General features: G+C 38.0%; 1 protein-coding gene across 4 annotated transcripts in view; it reads left to right on the top strand.

Annotated features, from left to right (window-relative positions):
• Window positions 1-12682, top strand: part of ASAH2 (N-acylsphingosine amidohydrolase 2) — a 53039-nt gene extending 40357 nt beyond the window's left edge. For 3 of the 4 annotated variants that reach the window (XM_087932395.1, XM_087932394.1, XM_087932397.1), the window contains 7 exons: window positions 740-779; window positions 5764-5859; window positions 5997-6092; window positions 7406-7552; window positions 10349-10408; window positions 10762-10850; window positions 12109-12682. In XM_087932395.1, coding sequence (XP_087788521.1) covers window positions 740-779; window positions 5764-5859; window positions 5997-6092; window positions 7406-7552; window positions 10349-10408; window positions 10762-10850; window positions 12109-12283 — 703 coding nt within the window. In that variant the 3' untranslated portion in view covers window positions 12284-12682. The remainder of the gene's footprint in view (window positions 1-739; window positions 780-5763; window positions 5860-5996; window positions 6093-7405; window positions 7553-10348; window positions 10409-10761; window positions 10851-12108) is intronic. The other variant, XM_087932396.1, reaches the window with a different exon arrangement.
• Window positions 12683-16452: the final 3770 nt, after the last annotated feature.

Genomic DNA, 16452 nt, shown 5'->3' with positions numbered 1-16452 from the left:
TTGGCAACTTTAAGACTTGTGGATTTCAACTCCCAGAATTCCTCAGCCAGCAAAGCTGAAGATGATCTATCGGTAGGAAAATGGGGTGGGGAATTTTCCTGTAGACTTTTTGGGGGATTTTCCCAGGGTCTCTAGTCTGCGGGATTTAAAATTATGAGTTTGGTGGTCCCTGAGGTCCAAAAGGTTGCCGACCCCTGTTCTAGAGGACAGATAGTGGGAAATATAGAAAGACAGACAAGACCAGCCAGAATTGGTGTGATAGATGAAAATTTGGGGAACTGAAACCCACATATATCTGAAAGGCAATAGATTGCAGAACCTGCAGCAGGCAACACTCTGCTCATGTACTATAAAATTAACAGGGCAGAATTAAAGCCAGTGATTGACATTACAATATCCTTGATTTAATATAAGGTGCCCAAGGTGCAATCCACCACTTCCTTTGATGAACATCCTCTTAAATTAACCGTCCTGAATACATGTTTAAGCCCTAATTTAAAGAGAGAAAAAAATGTGACAAGTGAATAATGACACAACTATTTGATTAGTTTCCATAGATTTTCATTGCATCAGAGCAGACAGGAAACTGGTTTGGTATTCTGTTATTCAGAAACATTAATGATTATCTTTTAAGTTTTTCGTAAAGAGAATAATCTAACAACCTTCTTTGAGAATCAACTGCTGTTTATAAGGCTATGGCAACTGATACTCCTTTTGTGTGTGTGTGTGTGCTTTCCAGGACAATGTCTGGCCGAAGAATCCGTGAAGCTGTGAAAAAAGTAAGTTGGTGGTTTTAGAATAAGAAAGGAATTAGTGAACAGTGGTAGAGAACTTGCCTTGCAATTTTTAAAGGACTCATTCCACTTGATAAAAAGTTTCTTTGTCTTTGGAAGAAGTTGAGAAATTCTTAGCAGTGAAGAATTAAGGAGCCTCAGTGGCGCAGTGGTTAGAGTGCAGTACTGCAAGCTACTCCTACTGCAATTTGGCAGTTCAAATCCTCCCAGGCTCAAGGTCGACTCAAGGTTGACTCATCCTTCCGAGGTGGGTAAAATGAGGACCCAGATTGTTGGGGGCAATAGGCTGACTCTGTAAACCGCTAAGAGAGGGCTGTAAAGCACTATAAAAGCAGTATATAAGTCCAAGTGCTATTGATAGTGCTATGACATTTTTGTACATACAGGTAGTCCTTGACTTATGCCCATTTGTTTAGTGACCAAAGTTCAAAGTTACAATGGCACTGAAAAAAGTGACTTACAACTGGTTTTCCCACTTGCAACTGTCATAGCATCCCCATGGCCACATGGTAAAATTTTGGGTGCTTGACCACTGGCATGTATTTATGATGGTCGCAGGGTCTTGGGGTCACTTTCCCAGCTGGCTTCTGATAAGCAAAGTCAACAGAGGAAGCTAGATTTGCTTAACAACCATGTGGTTTATTTAACAACTATAGTGGTTCCCATAATAGCACAGCAAAAAAGGACATGAAATTTGACATGACTCACCTCACTTAGCAATGGAATTTCTAGTCCCACTTGTGGTTGTAATTCGAGACCTGCCTGTATTTGTGTGAAGGGCTACCATATTGTGAACATATATAAATGTCTTGCCCTTCACTACATAGTTAAGCTTACTAATAAACTGCAACTCCTTGATTCTTTTAAATAGCAGGATTAGTGTCACTGCAAAAAGAAAAAAAACCCCAACAACTATTGATGAATATTTTCTTCCTGTGGAAAAAAAAAAGAGAAATCATCTGTCCATGCTCTCTGTTCATACGTTTATTTTTTTATTTTAAATTTTTATTGGTTTTTAAAAACAAACATAAACAAACAAAACATAAAAACATCAAGCTATCTCCCATATGTGTACATACAGTGTGCCGGTTGGTTTACAAATTGTTTTGTGCTTCCATTTCATAGTCTTCAATTACAATTACATTGCATATAATCTCATATTTTCAATCAAAAATTAAGTACCTTAGTATCATTATTAATCAATAATTTGACTATACTTTTATTCATTCAGGTTTTACAAGATAATCATAATTTACTTAGTTTATTTTATAACAGTTTATATTATCATCCCAAATCTATCATAAAATCATTTTGTAGATATAATAAGAAAGAAGTACATCTTTATATATTTATTATTTTCTAAAAGTCTACATATTTCATTACTGTATTTTATTATCTAACCATTGATAGAAAAGATCCCAAATTTTATAAAATTGTTTATCATCTTGTTCTCTAATTTCAAATGTCAATCTACTTATTTCAGCACATTCCAATATTTTCTTAATGATTTCCTCTTGTGATAGTAATTTCTCATTTTTGCAGTTTTTAGCAAATACAATCCTAGCCGCTGTTAACATATTTACAATCAGGTATTTCAAGTCTTTACTATATATTTCAGGTAAAATTCCCATTAAAAATATCTCTGGTTTCAAGTCTATATGTTTTTTTGTCATTTTTTTCCAACCACATGAGGATTTTAGTCCAGTATTTTTTAGCATCCGCACAAGTCCACCACATATGGTAATATGAGCCAGGTGTCTGATGACATTTCCAACATTTTTCGGATTTATTCTTGAACACTCTTGTTGGGGGGAAATGCCACCTGTAAAACATCTTATACAAATTTTCTTTATATGCTGTTGACATTGTCATTTTATAATTTTGAGACCACAATTTTTGCCATTTCTCTAAATCAATCCCATATCCAAAATTCTTCCCCCAAGCAATCATAGTTTCTTTAACTTGTTTTTCTTCTAATTTAATTTCTAATAAATATCCATACACGTTTTAATCACCTTTTCATCAGTACCTGTCAAAATCTAATCTAAATCAGTCAATTTATCATAGAAATCTTCCATTTTAGAATCTTTATCATACCTTGAATGTATTTGCGCATATAAAAACCAATTCATCTTTATACCTTGTTCCTCTAGTTTTTGTATAGATTTGAGTTCACCCTTTTCATTCAATATTTCACCATATCTAACTGTTTGTTCCTTTTTGTATATTATAGGATAAGAAAATGCTTCAATAGTCGATAGCCAGACTGGAATTTTCAAATAACATTGTCTTTTAATCTTCTCCCAGTTTAACCACAGAGACTCCCGTATATAATGTCTTCTAAAATACCCCTGTGTTTTACTTCCTTTATACCATAAAAAAGCATGCCACCCCAACAACAAATCATGTCCTTCTAATGTCAACAATTTAGTATTTCTTAGTGTTATCCATTCCTTAACCCACATCAGATTTGTAGCTTGATAATACAACTCCCAATTAGGCAAACCAAATCCTCCTCTAATTCTAGCATCTTGCAAAAGTTTTAACTTTGTTCTCGCTTTCTTACCTTGCCATATATATTTCAACACAATTTTATTTAAATCTTCAAAGTAATCTTTTCCAAGCCTAATTGGAATTGTTTGAAACAAATATAAAATTCTGGGTAATATATTCATCTTGATTGTTGAAATTCTCCCCATTAATGACAGTTGTAAATTTTCCTATTTCGACAGATCTAGTACTATCTGCTGTTTAAGTTTGATATAATTATTCTCTTTTAGTGTACAACATCTTGCTTTCAAGTATATCCCCAAGTACTTGATCTTATTCATGACCTGAATTTTCAATAGGTCTGCCAGTTCTTCCTTTTGTCTTAATAGCATATTCTTTGTCAAGATCTTTGTCTTATCTTTATTTATTTTCAAACCAACCACCTTTCCATATGTCTCTATCTTTTCTATCAATTTTGGTGCTGTTTCTAGAGGGTCTTCTAAGATGAAAACCAGATCATCTGCAAATGCTTGCAGCTTAAAATCTTCCTTTTTGGTTTTCATTCCTTTTATATTTATATTCCTTTTTTATGGCTTCTCAATTTCTCCTTGACTTCAGAATTGTCTAATATACAAGACTTAATTAAACTGAGGTAATACTTTTTGTGATTAAAAATGTTTCATTTGATAAGAAAGCAAATAATTTCTTTTAAGTTTATTTTGGGAATAAATTAATATTGACCAAATGTAAATAATAATAATAACAACAACAACAACAACAACAACAATTCTTAGAAACACTAGGAAATAAACTCTTCATTATTATCTCCTCTTTTACCTAGTTTTTTCTGGTAATTCTCCCCCCACTGAGGGGCTTATTTCACATTGCATTGTAACCATTCTCCCACTCAAATCACAAACATCACAAATCCGCAATCTGTGCATGAAGTTACAGCACTGTAGCTACTTCAGAAACTTTTGTTTTCAGAGCTCTGCTTATTAGAGATTAGAATCTTAAGAATGATGAAAGGATTGAATTGCAAGATGTTTCTGTTAGACGGTAACTGCCATACAACTGGGTCAGGGATGGGATCCAAATGGTATAACTACCGGTTCTGTTGTTCTGCGTCGTGTGAGTACAATTTACGACCTGCTGAGCTGCCTGGACAGCTGAGCAGTGCTGTGTGCAAGTGCTCAGTGGTTGGAAAAGCCCTTTTTTCCTGGTTTTTCAACCTCAGCTGTGTCACGCAAAGCAGCTGAGGTTGAAAAAGCAGGAAATAAAGGTCAGGTAAGAGCCCGGGCAGGCGGGTGGACAAAAACATCAGCAGACATAGAACCAGTTCTATGTCTGCTGCTCTTTAGAACTATCGGTTCTACAGAGGTGGACAGAACCGGTAGAATCCCACCCCTGAACTGGGTCCAATTTTTTGTCTCCCCCGAGAATCTAATTTTATGTCTCTTCTTCTTGTTGTTCCTCCAGTTCCCCCAGTTGGCTACAGGATTTGCTTGCCTGACACTGTGATTGGTGCAGTTCTTGCAGTAAAATTATCTGTGCATGATGGAATGAATTCTGTTATTTAATTCACATGTATTTTTCACAGTCTGATGCTGATTCACCTGAGCGGGAGTGACTTGCCTAAGGCTATGTAGCTCGTTTCCATGCCTAAGAGAGGCCTAAAACCTCATCTTTGTCTAGAACCTTAAAATATTATATCTTATTGGCTGTCTAGAAATCTTCTTAGAATTTTGAATTTCTTCTAATTCAGGGATGTATTGTATAATTAATGATCAATATGATTAAGTCCTAGATGACAGAGAAAACAACTGTCTTCTTGAGGAAGATTTGTTTGATCAGATCAGTAAATCAGTTTTATAATTGGGCCTTGACTATATTTATATTTGATCCCTTTATGTAACAGGAGATTTTAGAGTTATTCAAATATGGCAATATGTGACCTCTTTGCTGTTGTTTAAGTACGGGGCAAAGTTTGGGACATCTGATTCTTTTCAATACTAATTCTCCACATGTTGGCGTCTTTGCTTAGTATTTACAAGTTTTAATTTAAACAGAAAGGAAAATATTTCTTTCTTCCAAGCTTTATAATACATGGCTATTTTATTTGCCAGAAGTTTTCCTTGGGGTGGAGGGATTTTTTTTGCAGACATTAATGTATTAGCCTGTTGTAATTATTTTGAGACAGCCTATTAAATTTTAACTAACATGTTTCTGTTTGCCACTGTGGTCAATGATCATAATTAAAATAGTCTATTCTAATTATTTATCATATGTTCCTCCCCCCCCCCCAAGAAAAATTGCTAGCCATGGTATAAAACTTAAACACATGAATAAATGCCAACTGAGCTCTGAATTCAGAATGGTCTTTCTTTCTTTCTTTCTTTCTTTCTTTCTTTCTTTCTTTCTTTCTTTCTTTCTTTCTTTCTTTCTTTCTTTCTTTCTTCACTCTTTTTCTGTTTCATAGGAATTTGAAATTCAAGGAAAAGCAGGAATGGATATCATAATTTCAGGACTGAGCAACGTTTACACCCACTACATAACTACTTATGAAGAATATCAGGTAATTAACCAGTAATATTCTTAAGACAAAAATAAGTAGCGTGAATGATTTATGACTACACTTTGTAGAAAATTTAGTTTACTGTTAGGATTATGAAGCAGTCATGAGTTCATAGATCTTCATGTCTCACTTTGTAGATTCAACGATATGAAGGAGGGTCCACCATTTTTGGACCACACACGCTTTCTGCCTATATACAGTTATTTCAAGGCCTGGCCAGAGCTCTTGCTACGGTAATAACAAATTACAATTATGCTGTGTTAAAGAATATCTGATTCTTAGTTATAAGTGGAAATAGATTGCAATCTGTAGAGGTGCACATATGGATAGAAGGTTTCCAAAGGGCTGCATTCTGATGTGGATATTTATTTATTTGATTTGTCAATCGCTTACAAGATAACAGGTATAAGTATAAACATAGTTTTGAATACATGAGATGGATACATATAAGAAAAATAAAAAGAAACAATAGGAGAGGGACGGTAGGCACGATTGATGCACTTATGCATGCCCCTACAGACTATCAATATAAATTCCAAGCAAGCTATTTTGTTCTTCATCCCAGCATCTGTACTGTTAATCTATGCTGACTGCTACCTACAATCCATGCAAAAATTGTCATGAGATTTTTTTTACATTCCCAGAGTAAACAAGTGTGAATAATACTGCTTCTATAGTTTGCTATGGAGGTTTAAAACTAACCCTGTGTATTTCAAGGCAGAATGGAAGAACTCTCCATAGCCATCTCGCCACAACCAATTCACCATAGGACAATTCAACAATTCAATTTAATTATTTAAAATAATTTGAAAAATATTTTAATTTTTGTCATTTACATGTCATTGGTGGGATTCACATTTTTTTTTACTATCGGTTCTGTGGGCGTGGTATGGTGGGCGTGGCAGGAGAAGGATACTGTAAAATCTTCAGTCAGAGGCGGGATTTGCCGGTTCTCCGAACTATTCAAAATTTCCGCTATCAGTTCTCCAGAACTGGTCAGAACCGGCTGAATACCACCTCTGATTTTGTCCTTCCTTTGGCATTCTTTTCTTTAATGATTCTATTCCTCAGGTGTCAAACTTGATCATGATATCACTTTTTTGCCTTTGCAGAGCAGGGGTGGGTGTGGCTTGCGTGTGATGCATCTGGCCCACGGGCCACCAGTTTGACACCCCATCTATTCCATTATTTCTTTGATATTAATGTAATTTCTGCCCCACTGTGAGTTGTCCCACAGTGAGTTGCCCACGATGAATTATCCCATGACGAATTGGCTGTGGTGAGTTGACTGTGAAGAGTTGGTCATGCCAAATTTACCACGACGAGTTGTTGTAGTTGTAGTAGGCCCATTTCAAGGAGCTTGTAAATGAAAACAAGGGAAAAACTAAAATAGAACTAAAGATTTGGATACAGAAATACTGAACAGGATATCTCAACTCCATGCAGAGAATATTTTTATTATATAATCCTTCTTTTTTTCCTTTGTTTTATTTCCTGGTTAAGATTAAAACACCTTTCATTCCAAACTGAATTACATCTTTTTCAGAATACCACCCAAGATATACCAAATATTCCAGAGCCACCCATTTTAAACATAACAAACCTGAATTTTTTGCCCCCTATTATGGATAAAAAGCCACTTGGTCAGAAGTATGGTGATGTTCTAAAAGATGTTCAACCAAGATACAAAGTGGTATGTATACTCCTTCCCCCACCAGCCATTTTATTTGGCTGTACTTTTAAACCTTGTTTAATCATATCATTTTGAGTGGCAATATACTAGCTCACTACATAACAGTGTCCTGGTGTTCCAAGAATTCCCAGTGGTGCAGCAGTGAGGACATTAAATTAGGATCAGGGTTAGGAAACCTCAAGCATGGAAGCTCACAGAGTGCCTTTGGATTAGATCTCTGTCTGTTTTATTTATTTTGAAATTTATACCTAAGAAAGTGCAAAATATAAACATGACAGCAACATGAAAATAAGGATTGTACATTTTCTGCTGTAGCACCCAACCTAAGGAAGGTGCCAGCAGTGGGATCTTACCTGTTCCACTATTGATTCGGTGATCGCGCACGTCTGCACGTGCACCTAATGCACACACATCTTTCTGTTTTTTTGTAAGACCTTAGAGGCCAGGTTCTGTGCCTGGGGCTCTAGAGCAGTGGTTGCTAACCTTTTTGGACTCCTGTGCCAAAAATTGCATGCACGTTAGCGCATGCGCACTTACGTGCCAGCACCCAGAATGCAATGTGCACCCCCCACACCCCCTGCTCATGCACGCACAATCCCCCTCCATGCCACCCACCACCACCCCCTTACCTGCACTGCACCTCACAGCTGATTTTTTGGGCTGGGTTGAGGTCTTTTTCGGCCTCCCAGAGGCTTGGAAAAAGCTTCTGCAAGGCTTCTCAGGCCGAATAATATGCCCGTTTTATCACTTCCGGTATTACAGGAAGTGACAAAACGGGCCTATTCGTCCTGAAAAGCCTTGCAGAAGCTTTTTCCAAACCTCTGGGAGGCCGAAAAAGGCTTGAAACTAGCAGAAAAATCAGCTGTGAGGCGCACACATGCGCAGTGAGTTAAGTTTGCCTGTGGTTCGCATGCCAGCACAAATGGCTCTGAGTGCCACTTGTGGCACATGTGCCATAGGTTCTCCATCACAGCTCTAGAAGATATGAAGGGACCCATCTCCTGGCTGTACTCGTAATTGTTGACTCTGATATCTTCCAGAGTCATTTGTTGAAATGATCAGCTATATAATTTGATAAAATAAATAAGGACCCTAATTGCCAATTAAAATAGAATAGAATAGAATTCTTTATTGGCCAAGTGTGATTGGACTCACAAGGAATTTGTCTTGGTGCAAATGTCTCAATGTACATAAAAGAAAAGATACATTCGTCAAGAGTTAAGAATTATAAGGTACAACACTTAATGATAGTCATAGGGTACAATAAGCAATCAAATCATACTAGGAAACAGTCAATATAAATCATAAGGATACAAGCGACAAAGTTACAGTCATCCAGTCACAAGTGGGAGGGGATGGGTGATAAGGAGTAATGAAAAGATTAACAGTAATAGTAGTGCAGACTTTGTAAATAGTTGGAGAGTGTTGAGGGAATTATTTGTTTAGCAGAGAGATGGCTTTCGGAGAAAAAACTCTTCTTGTGTCCAGTTGTTCTGGTGTGCAGTGCTCTATAGCATTGTCTTGAGGGAAGGAGTTGAAACAGTTTATGTCCAGGATGTGAAGGGTCTGTAAATATTTTCACAGCCCTCTTTTTGACTCGTGTAGTATACAGGTCTTCGATGGAAGGGAGGTTGGTAGTAATTGTTCTTTCTGCAGTCCTAATTATCCTCTGAAGTCTGTGTCTGTCCTGAACCAAACCAGACATAGTTATAGAGGTGCAGATGATAGACTCAATAATTCCTCTGTAGAAGAATAAAAGCTTCCAAACATAACCCAAGAAGAAGGATCAAACACATTGGAAACCAGCATCTTCAACTACATCAGATGGACCAAAAAGATACCATAGCTGATGGTATCAAATGCTACTGATGTATTCATTTATTTATTTATTTCTCAAATTTATTTGCCACCTATCTCGCGATATTCAGAACAATTGGTAGGATTGAACCCCTTCTCTATTTAGTGTAATTTTCAGTATAGGTCAGTCTTAGAGACAACCAATGCAGTTTCTGTACCATATCCTACCTAGGTGAAAGTCTAATTGAAATGAGTAATTTATAATTATAGCAGTAGGGAAGGTTCTTCCAGTAAAACTCTTGTAACTTCCTCCTTTCCTAGGATAGATACATTTCCCTCACTTAAGGACCATCTATATGCTCCTGATCCCTAATTGTACATCTCAAGTCCAGGATGCATAGCTGAAGCTATCAGTGTATTGACCTAGACCAGGGGCCTGCAACCTTAAACTCTAAAAGAGCCATTTGGACCCATTTCCCACAGAAAAGAAAATACAGGGAGCCACAAAACCTGGATGGGCGTGGCCAACTCAATGTCACTCACTCCCACCCAGTCACATGGCATTCCCCTAGCCACGCCTTCTGAACTCATAGCTGCTGGTCCATGGCTAATTCTGAAGAACTTTCAGCCATTGAGTCAATACACTGATAGCTTCACTTTGTGCACCATTTGTATCTTTTCACTGACATTTCAGGAAAGGGTGATTATCTTCCACGTTGAAGCTCTGAATGCTATTGTATATATGTCTGCAATCATACTGCAAGGGTTCTAAGCACTTAGGATATTTGCACATTTTAAAGAAATGTGCATATCTTATACACATCTCCTTACCCATTTGTATATTAAGAATTGAATGGCCATCAGGAAAGCTGCTCATGTTGAGCATAGGAAAAGCTCTGAAGTTCAAAAGACTTGTGCCATAGAAGAATTGATTGATTGGTACCATGGATGTGATTTACCGTTCATTTTCTCAAAACTCATTCCATCTCTTTTACCCAGGGAGAGATTGCTGAAGTGCATTTTGTAGGAGCAAACCCAAGGAGTTCTACAGAGTATATGGTGAGATACGAAACCAATGGAAAGATTGCACAGAAAAATTGAGCGAATCCTTATATTCCCTGCATTTGACCAAATAATTCCGAGGTGCAATGTCTATATATTTATTTTTTCTCTCTCTCTCCCCCTCCCTCCCTCTTTCTCATCATAATTGCAAATATGGAGAAGGAGGATGGGGAAGAGGAAACGAATGAATACAAAATATATAACTGTGAAGGAGATTTAAATAATAAGCCATTAGACAATCTAAGGAGATCCTCTGATCTTATCCAATATATATCCATAAGTGATAGTGTCTGGGGAGCTATTTTTCAGGTGGGTTATTTCATGTCTCTATTGCTGTTTATTCTTTCCAGGCCAATTTTACTTTCCTTACGGTGGAGAAACATGATAACATTTCTAAAAGCTGGCAAGTGCTGCATGATGATGCCTCATGGGATACTCGGTAAGCAATCCCGTCAAGACTTTATATATTTCAGCAGATACCCAAACTGTGCTACATTTTCCAAAAACAGATGCACAGAACCATTGGATGTCACTTCGGTTTTTTAAAATATAGAAACAGTGCAGGGAGGTCAAAAATCAGGACCTGCATGGAAAGAGGTGTGAAGGTTCATTCATCTCTGGAAAGTTCCTTTTCTGGTCAAATAATACTTGAAAGTAGACAATGATGGGGAGCATAGAGCTTGGGAGGAATAGTTTCAACACTTCTCTATGTGCAATTGCACCTGAATCAGTGCAACCATAGGATCTGGCCAAAGGCATGGCATGCATCTATCCCCAGGTTCTATGGATGTGCTCTAGTGTTAATTGTAGTGGAGGGGAGAAACAAAATGTATAGATTTATCTACATTGTGTCGATAAAATATAATGATGGTTCTTTAATGTGGAGGCTGTTCCAGTTCATCTGTGATCATCTGTGAAGGTGATGAAGTGAGAGGTTGAGTTGTGTAAATATAATAATCCAACCATTTGTGCTGTTAATATATTATGTAATCATTCATTTGTACATATTATGCTGTTAAAGACTTTGAGCATAAATGAAAGATAATTTCCAAGGTTGTTGGAAACTCTTTCCTTGAAGACGTTGGCTTTAAAAGTACAAGGCAGGTAGTGTTCCTCCTTTCCCCACAATGAATGAATTCCTATAATCATATGCTATAATGATGCCACTCTTGACTCCTGACTCCTATTGTCTCTGCTTGTCTTTCTACAAATAATCCAGAATGTCTTTACCTGTAATGCTGTGGTTTCTCTGACTTTGTCCTTGACTTTCAACCCAGAAGGTGTTGGATTAGTACTTGGAAAAACAATAGACAAGCTCATCTCACCTTTAGAAATTTTTTATGTGAAAGCCTTTTCTATCCCACAGAATTTGGTAGCATCTTCTTCTTTCTTTCTATGGAAATCTGAATTTGGAAAGGGAAGAATTTCTAGAAAATGTTTGCATTCAGTTCAGTATTCAAAGCATAGAATTTTGAGAGACATTTTGCAAGTTTTTGGTTTTATTTTGAATTTATTTTGTTAACTGCAGTGTCAATATAAATGCAGCAGTTTTTCGGAAACTATAAAATGAGATTATATGATTAAATCCTGAGTTGAAATCCTATTGAAACCTGAGATTTATCTGCATTTGACTGAATCAACCTGCATTGTCTGAAGGCAATCACTTCTGTTCATGAAACTTGTTTTTTTTCCATTAGGTTGATCTGGAAGAAAGGCAAGATGGGCCAAAGTACATCTACAATAGAATGGCACATCCCAAAGACCAGTGAATCAGGAAAATACAGAATACAATATTTTGGACACAGCAAAGAATTATTTAGTTCAGTTCAGGCATTTAATGGGTCATCCTCAACATTTGAAGTTTCTAATTGATGATTTCCTATTGAAAAGCATCAAGTTGCCCTTTCAGCTTGAAAAAAAAAGGATAATCTCATACCCCTCCATTGTTCATTAAGACTTTGCAAGTTGCTATAGCAGAGACAGAAAATATACTATCTGTATGACTGTGTGTAGCCTGCAGTTCCCAGTACTATCAAACTTTGGAAACTCATTATATTTGCATACTACTAAAATTTATTTTTCTCAGTTTTCCAACACAAACCCATCAGAAGTGAAAGAGGCTACTAAATCTATGCCCTGTTCTTTTCAAAATAGTCACTGTCACCTTGGTCAACGATGCCCTCGAAACCACCCTGGAAATAAAGGACCATCCTGGAAATAAATGTTCTTCATTTCTTCTCTTGGGAAATGGGCCTTAAAGATTGGAGAAACAAACTACAGCAGGGTGTGAATTCTTGTTAGCCTTCCCTCTCAATTCACTTCTTGACAGAGCAGCCACAGTTTCTGAAATTGAACATATGTATAAAGGAGCTAAAACTAGGACTCCATGTTGGTTGAGATCCATCACAGATAATACCTCAGCTTACTTGGAATGATCAACAAGAGAACCAGTAATTCAATCTAATCAACAATTTGGAAAGTGCTTTCTTGAACTTCCATAAGTTAATTTGGATGAAAATTGACCTCACTCCTTTCCTAAGAGGTCTGTAGGGGGCGTGCATAAGCGCACCAACGTGCCTACTGTGATGGGATTCAAATTTTTTACTACTGGTTCTGTGGGTGTGGCTTGGTGGGTGCGGTGTGGCTTGGTGGGCATGGCCAGGGGAAGGATACTGTAAAATCTCCATTCCCACCCCACCCACTAACCTGCTTTCCAGCTCCGTTCTCCTGTGCAGGGCAACAAAAAAAGTCCCAGCCAATCAGCTGCGACTCGGGAGGCAGAGAATAGATGGGGGCGGGGCCAATCAGAGGTGGTATTTGCTGGTTCTCCGAACTACTCAAAATTTCCACTACCGGTTCTCCACAACTGGTCAGAACCTGCTGAATACCCACCTCTGTCTGAAACCCGTTGGAGCCAACATCCATTGGGGTAGCATAGGAATAAACCTAGGCAGTTTTGACAGTCCTTGTCGTGTTTTCTAAATAAGCCCTCTGTTCCACGTGCTAAAAGTAACCAGAGGTTAGTGTAACACCATTAGGAAATCCTGAAGGTGCCTCATTAAAGGTGTGGTTCCTACCTCCAGCAATGCCTATCGGGATTTTCCACTGCAGCTAATGCAGCCATACCTGGAAACTTTATTGCATTTAAAAACATAGACATGTGCTTATTCCCCGGTGGGCAGTGAAAATAAAAATTAAAAAAACAAACAAAATATAAGCTATTGTTACAGTTATAGATTCCTGTTAGGAAGGATACCCGTTGCAGCCACCCCTGGCTTTCAGATGTATTGAATAGTAAACTACTGACCTCTTTAGCCTTCCAGAGCTGATTTCCAGTGTATATGTAATCCAGGTGAAAGATTGTTCTTTGCCACTAAATAGAAGGCATGTTAGACTGGGCCCTAACCAACAAAATGAAATTGAACATAGAGAAAGTATGGTATTACAAAGGCAAGAAAAACCAAAATTACAGATATAGATTAGGTGAAACCTGGCTTAATAGCAATATTTATGAGAGGATCTTGAGAGTCCTAGTGGACAATGAAATATGAGCCCACAGTGTGCAGTAGCAGCCAAAATAGCCAATGGAATCCTAGTGTAAAGCATCCAGAAAGTATCCATTATATCAATCACTCTGAGACATTTATCTCCAATTGATTTATTTAGAGACAGATCTGGCATGTCAAAGGCAATTTCCCAAGTGAAATTATTTTCACGTGTTACACAGAATCCACCTTCTCTCTTCCCTTCTCTCCTCCACTTCTACACTTAATAAATCATGAGAACCAATTAACTGCCACTGGAATTTCTTAATACTACATACAAAATAACCTTGAACTTTTCAACTCCTTCAACTCTCTAAAAATGTGGCAACTGAATTTTAAAGCTGACAGCAAGGTTGTATTAACAGAGGGATGGAAGCAAGATCATATTTAGACTAGTTCGCCTAATTTTGCAAATCATGGTTTATTGATAGTTAGGTTTATGCAGTGTGGTATAAACCATGGTGTACAAATAACAGTGGATAAGGTGTGTTTCTTTTTGAAACTTAGCAAAGCCTATTAATCCAATCAACAGGTCTTGAGTAATTTTCCTTACTCTTACAGCAATATAATATCCCAAGTTATTAAGTGATACATCCATTCTTATTCTAAAGCTAGTGGCACATCCATTCAATCATCCATACCCTGTTTAACTCTTTAGGAGGGCACTTAAGATGGATGTTCCTTTGGATGTTGGGGCCAGAGTATTGAAGAGCAGATCCTTTGAGCTGTGACATATGAAGGGGCTCCCCAAAAATTTATGTTGCCCTGCTAGGACTTTTCTGTTTATGTGACTGATTATAATCTGTTTTTATTGTTGTCCCCCACCCTCCCATTTTTGCAAGTTGAGCAGTCTGATAAAGACCTTAAATGAATGACTAATCATTTCCCTGCAGAATCAAACCATTTCACTTCTTCATTCTACCATGTCCAGATTTCTTTGCATTCATAAGGGGTTAACTCACCTGGGAGCTCAGGAGGGGAGTAAACCTTCAACTGCAGAAGTTTATCTTAAAGGGGGATGGTCCTTCCACCATTTCAAAAACAAGATGGTCTAACAGCTGTTTTAGTCCTTTGCCCCATTTGTGTCAGTCTCTAATTTTCAGAAATTGAGGCCAAATTGCTAAATAGAAGATGATCTATGAGAGGGGGGGTCAAACTGGATTACTTTGAGGGACGGATCAGCTTTGTAGTTCTCCTCTGCAGGCTGGTGGCGGTGGGGTGGGGACAGGACAGATGCCTTCTGCAGCACCCTGCTGGCCAAAATGGGGTGGGGGGGGTTGGTGCATTTTCAGCCTGTTTGGGGGCTGTTTCCAGTCTGTTTTTCAGCCCATTTTTGGCCATATTTGGCTCGTTTCAGCTCGAATGCCGCAGGCCATGGCGCGTGAAAATGAGGCGGGGGGGGGCACTCATAGCCCAATTTAGCTGCCTGAAGCACTATGGGCCGTTCCCTTGATATTTGCAGGCCGGCCCCATGGGCCGGCCCCCGGGCCTTGACTTTGACACCCCTGCTCTATGATGAGACGTGTGCGTGAAGAAAAACCAACAACCCCACAACTATTCTCAGTGGTGTCAACATATGGGTGGGCATAATGGTGGACATAGCATTGTGATGGAGACCCCAGTCTTTCAAAGATCTGCTGGTCCCGAGCAGGGATGGGATTATCATATATCCTTTCAAATAGAGACTCCATCACTATGTCTATCCACCATCTTGCTGGTTTTGACCTCACCTCCTCCACAGCTTCCACTATTTTCATAGATTCACTTCTCTTCTAATCAAAAGTATATCTAAGGTGTACAGAAGTACTTCTAATCTGTGTTGGAAATGTGGAAAATGGAAAACGTGAAAGGTCATTTTACGATGCACAGTAGCTTGTGAAAGGACAAAAAAATGCAAATACATAACCCAATAACAGAGTTGGAAGGGACCTTGGAAATAGGGATATTCTGCCCCCTGGTGTTGAGTCTATGGAAATTCAAGCTTTTGATTGATTGGATGAACAGAAGGACATCTGTTTTGGGATGTTACTTGCTCATTTGTAAGTTCATACAATGAAATATGTGTGTTTGTAAGCATGATCAATTTTATATATTTTATATGTATAATATCTGTGTATTTAAAATATTTAAAGTCATACTTTCAAAAATACTTCCTCAGAACAGAGGTATAGGACAAGTGCAGGAAAAGCTCTTGTGGCCCTCAGAATACCCTCCAAACTTCCAGCGTTGGGGTAAAAAGAAGAGGGAAGATTCTGGTGTATCTTCTCAAATGTTACATAAAAGAAAAGATCATTTCATTCCCAGCTCCCCAAATGGGGGGAAATTCACCATGTTTATAGGTGCCCATACTCACTTTACATCATTCGTGTATCCACTATAATCTCTAATGAATGAATCACGTTCCTTGAATGATCCTGCTGTTAAATAAATATGGAACTGAATAATATAAACTTGGAAAAGTACATGGCGAGAGTTCTGGTAAAATCAGGCCACTCA

The sequence above is a fragment of the Pseudonaja textilis genome, chromosome 4 (genome assembly GCF_049901715.1).
Source record: "Pseudonaja textilis isolate UNSWEBS1 chromosome 4, rPseTex1.2, whole genome shotgun sequence".
Lineage (NCBI taxonomy): Eukaryota > Metazoa > Chordata > Lepidosauria > Squamata > Elapidae > Pseudonaja > Pseudonaja textilis.
The sequence above is the reverse complement of the archived record's forward strand: the minus strand, read 5'-3'. Positions and strand labels throughout refer to the sequence as shown.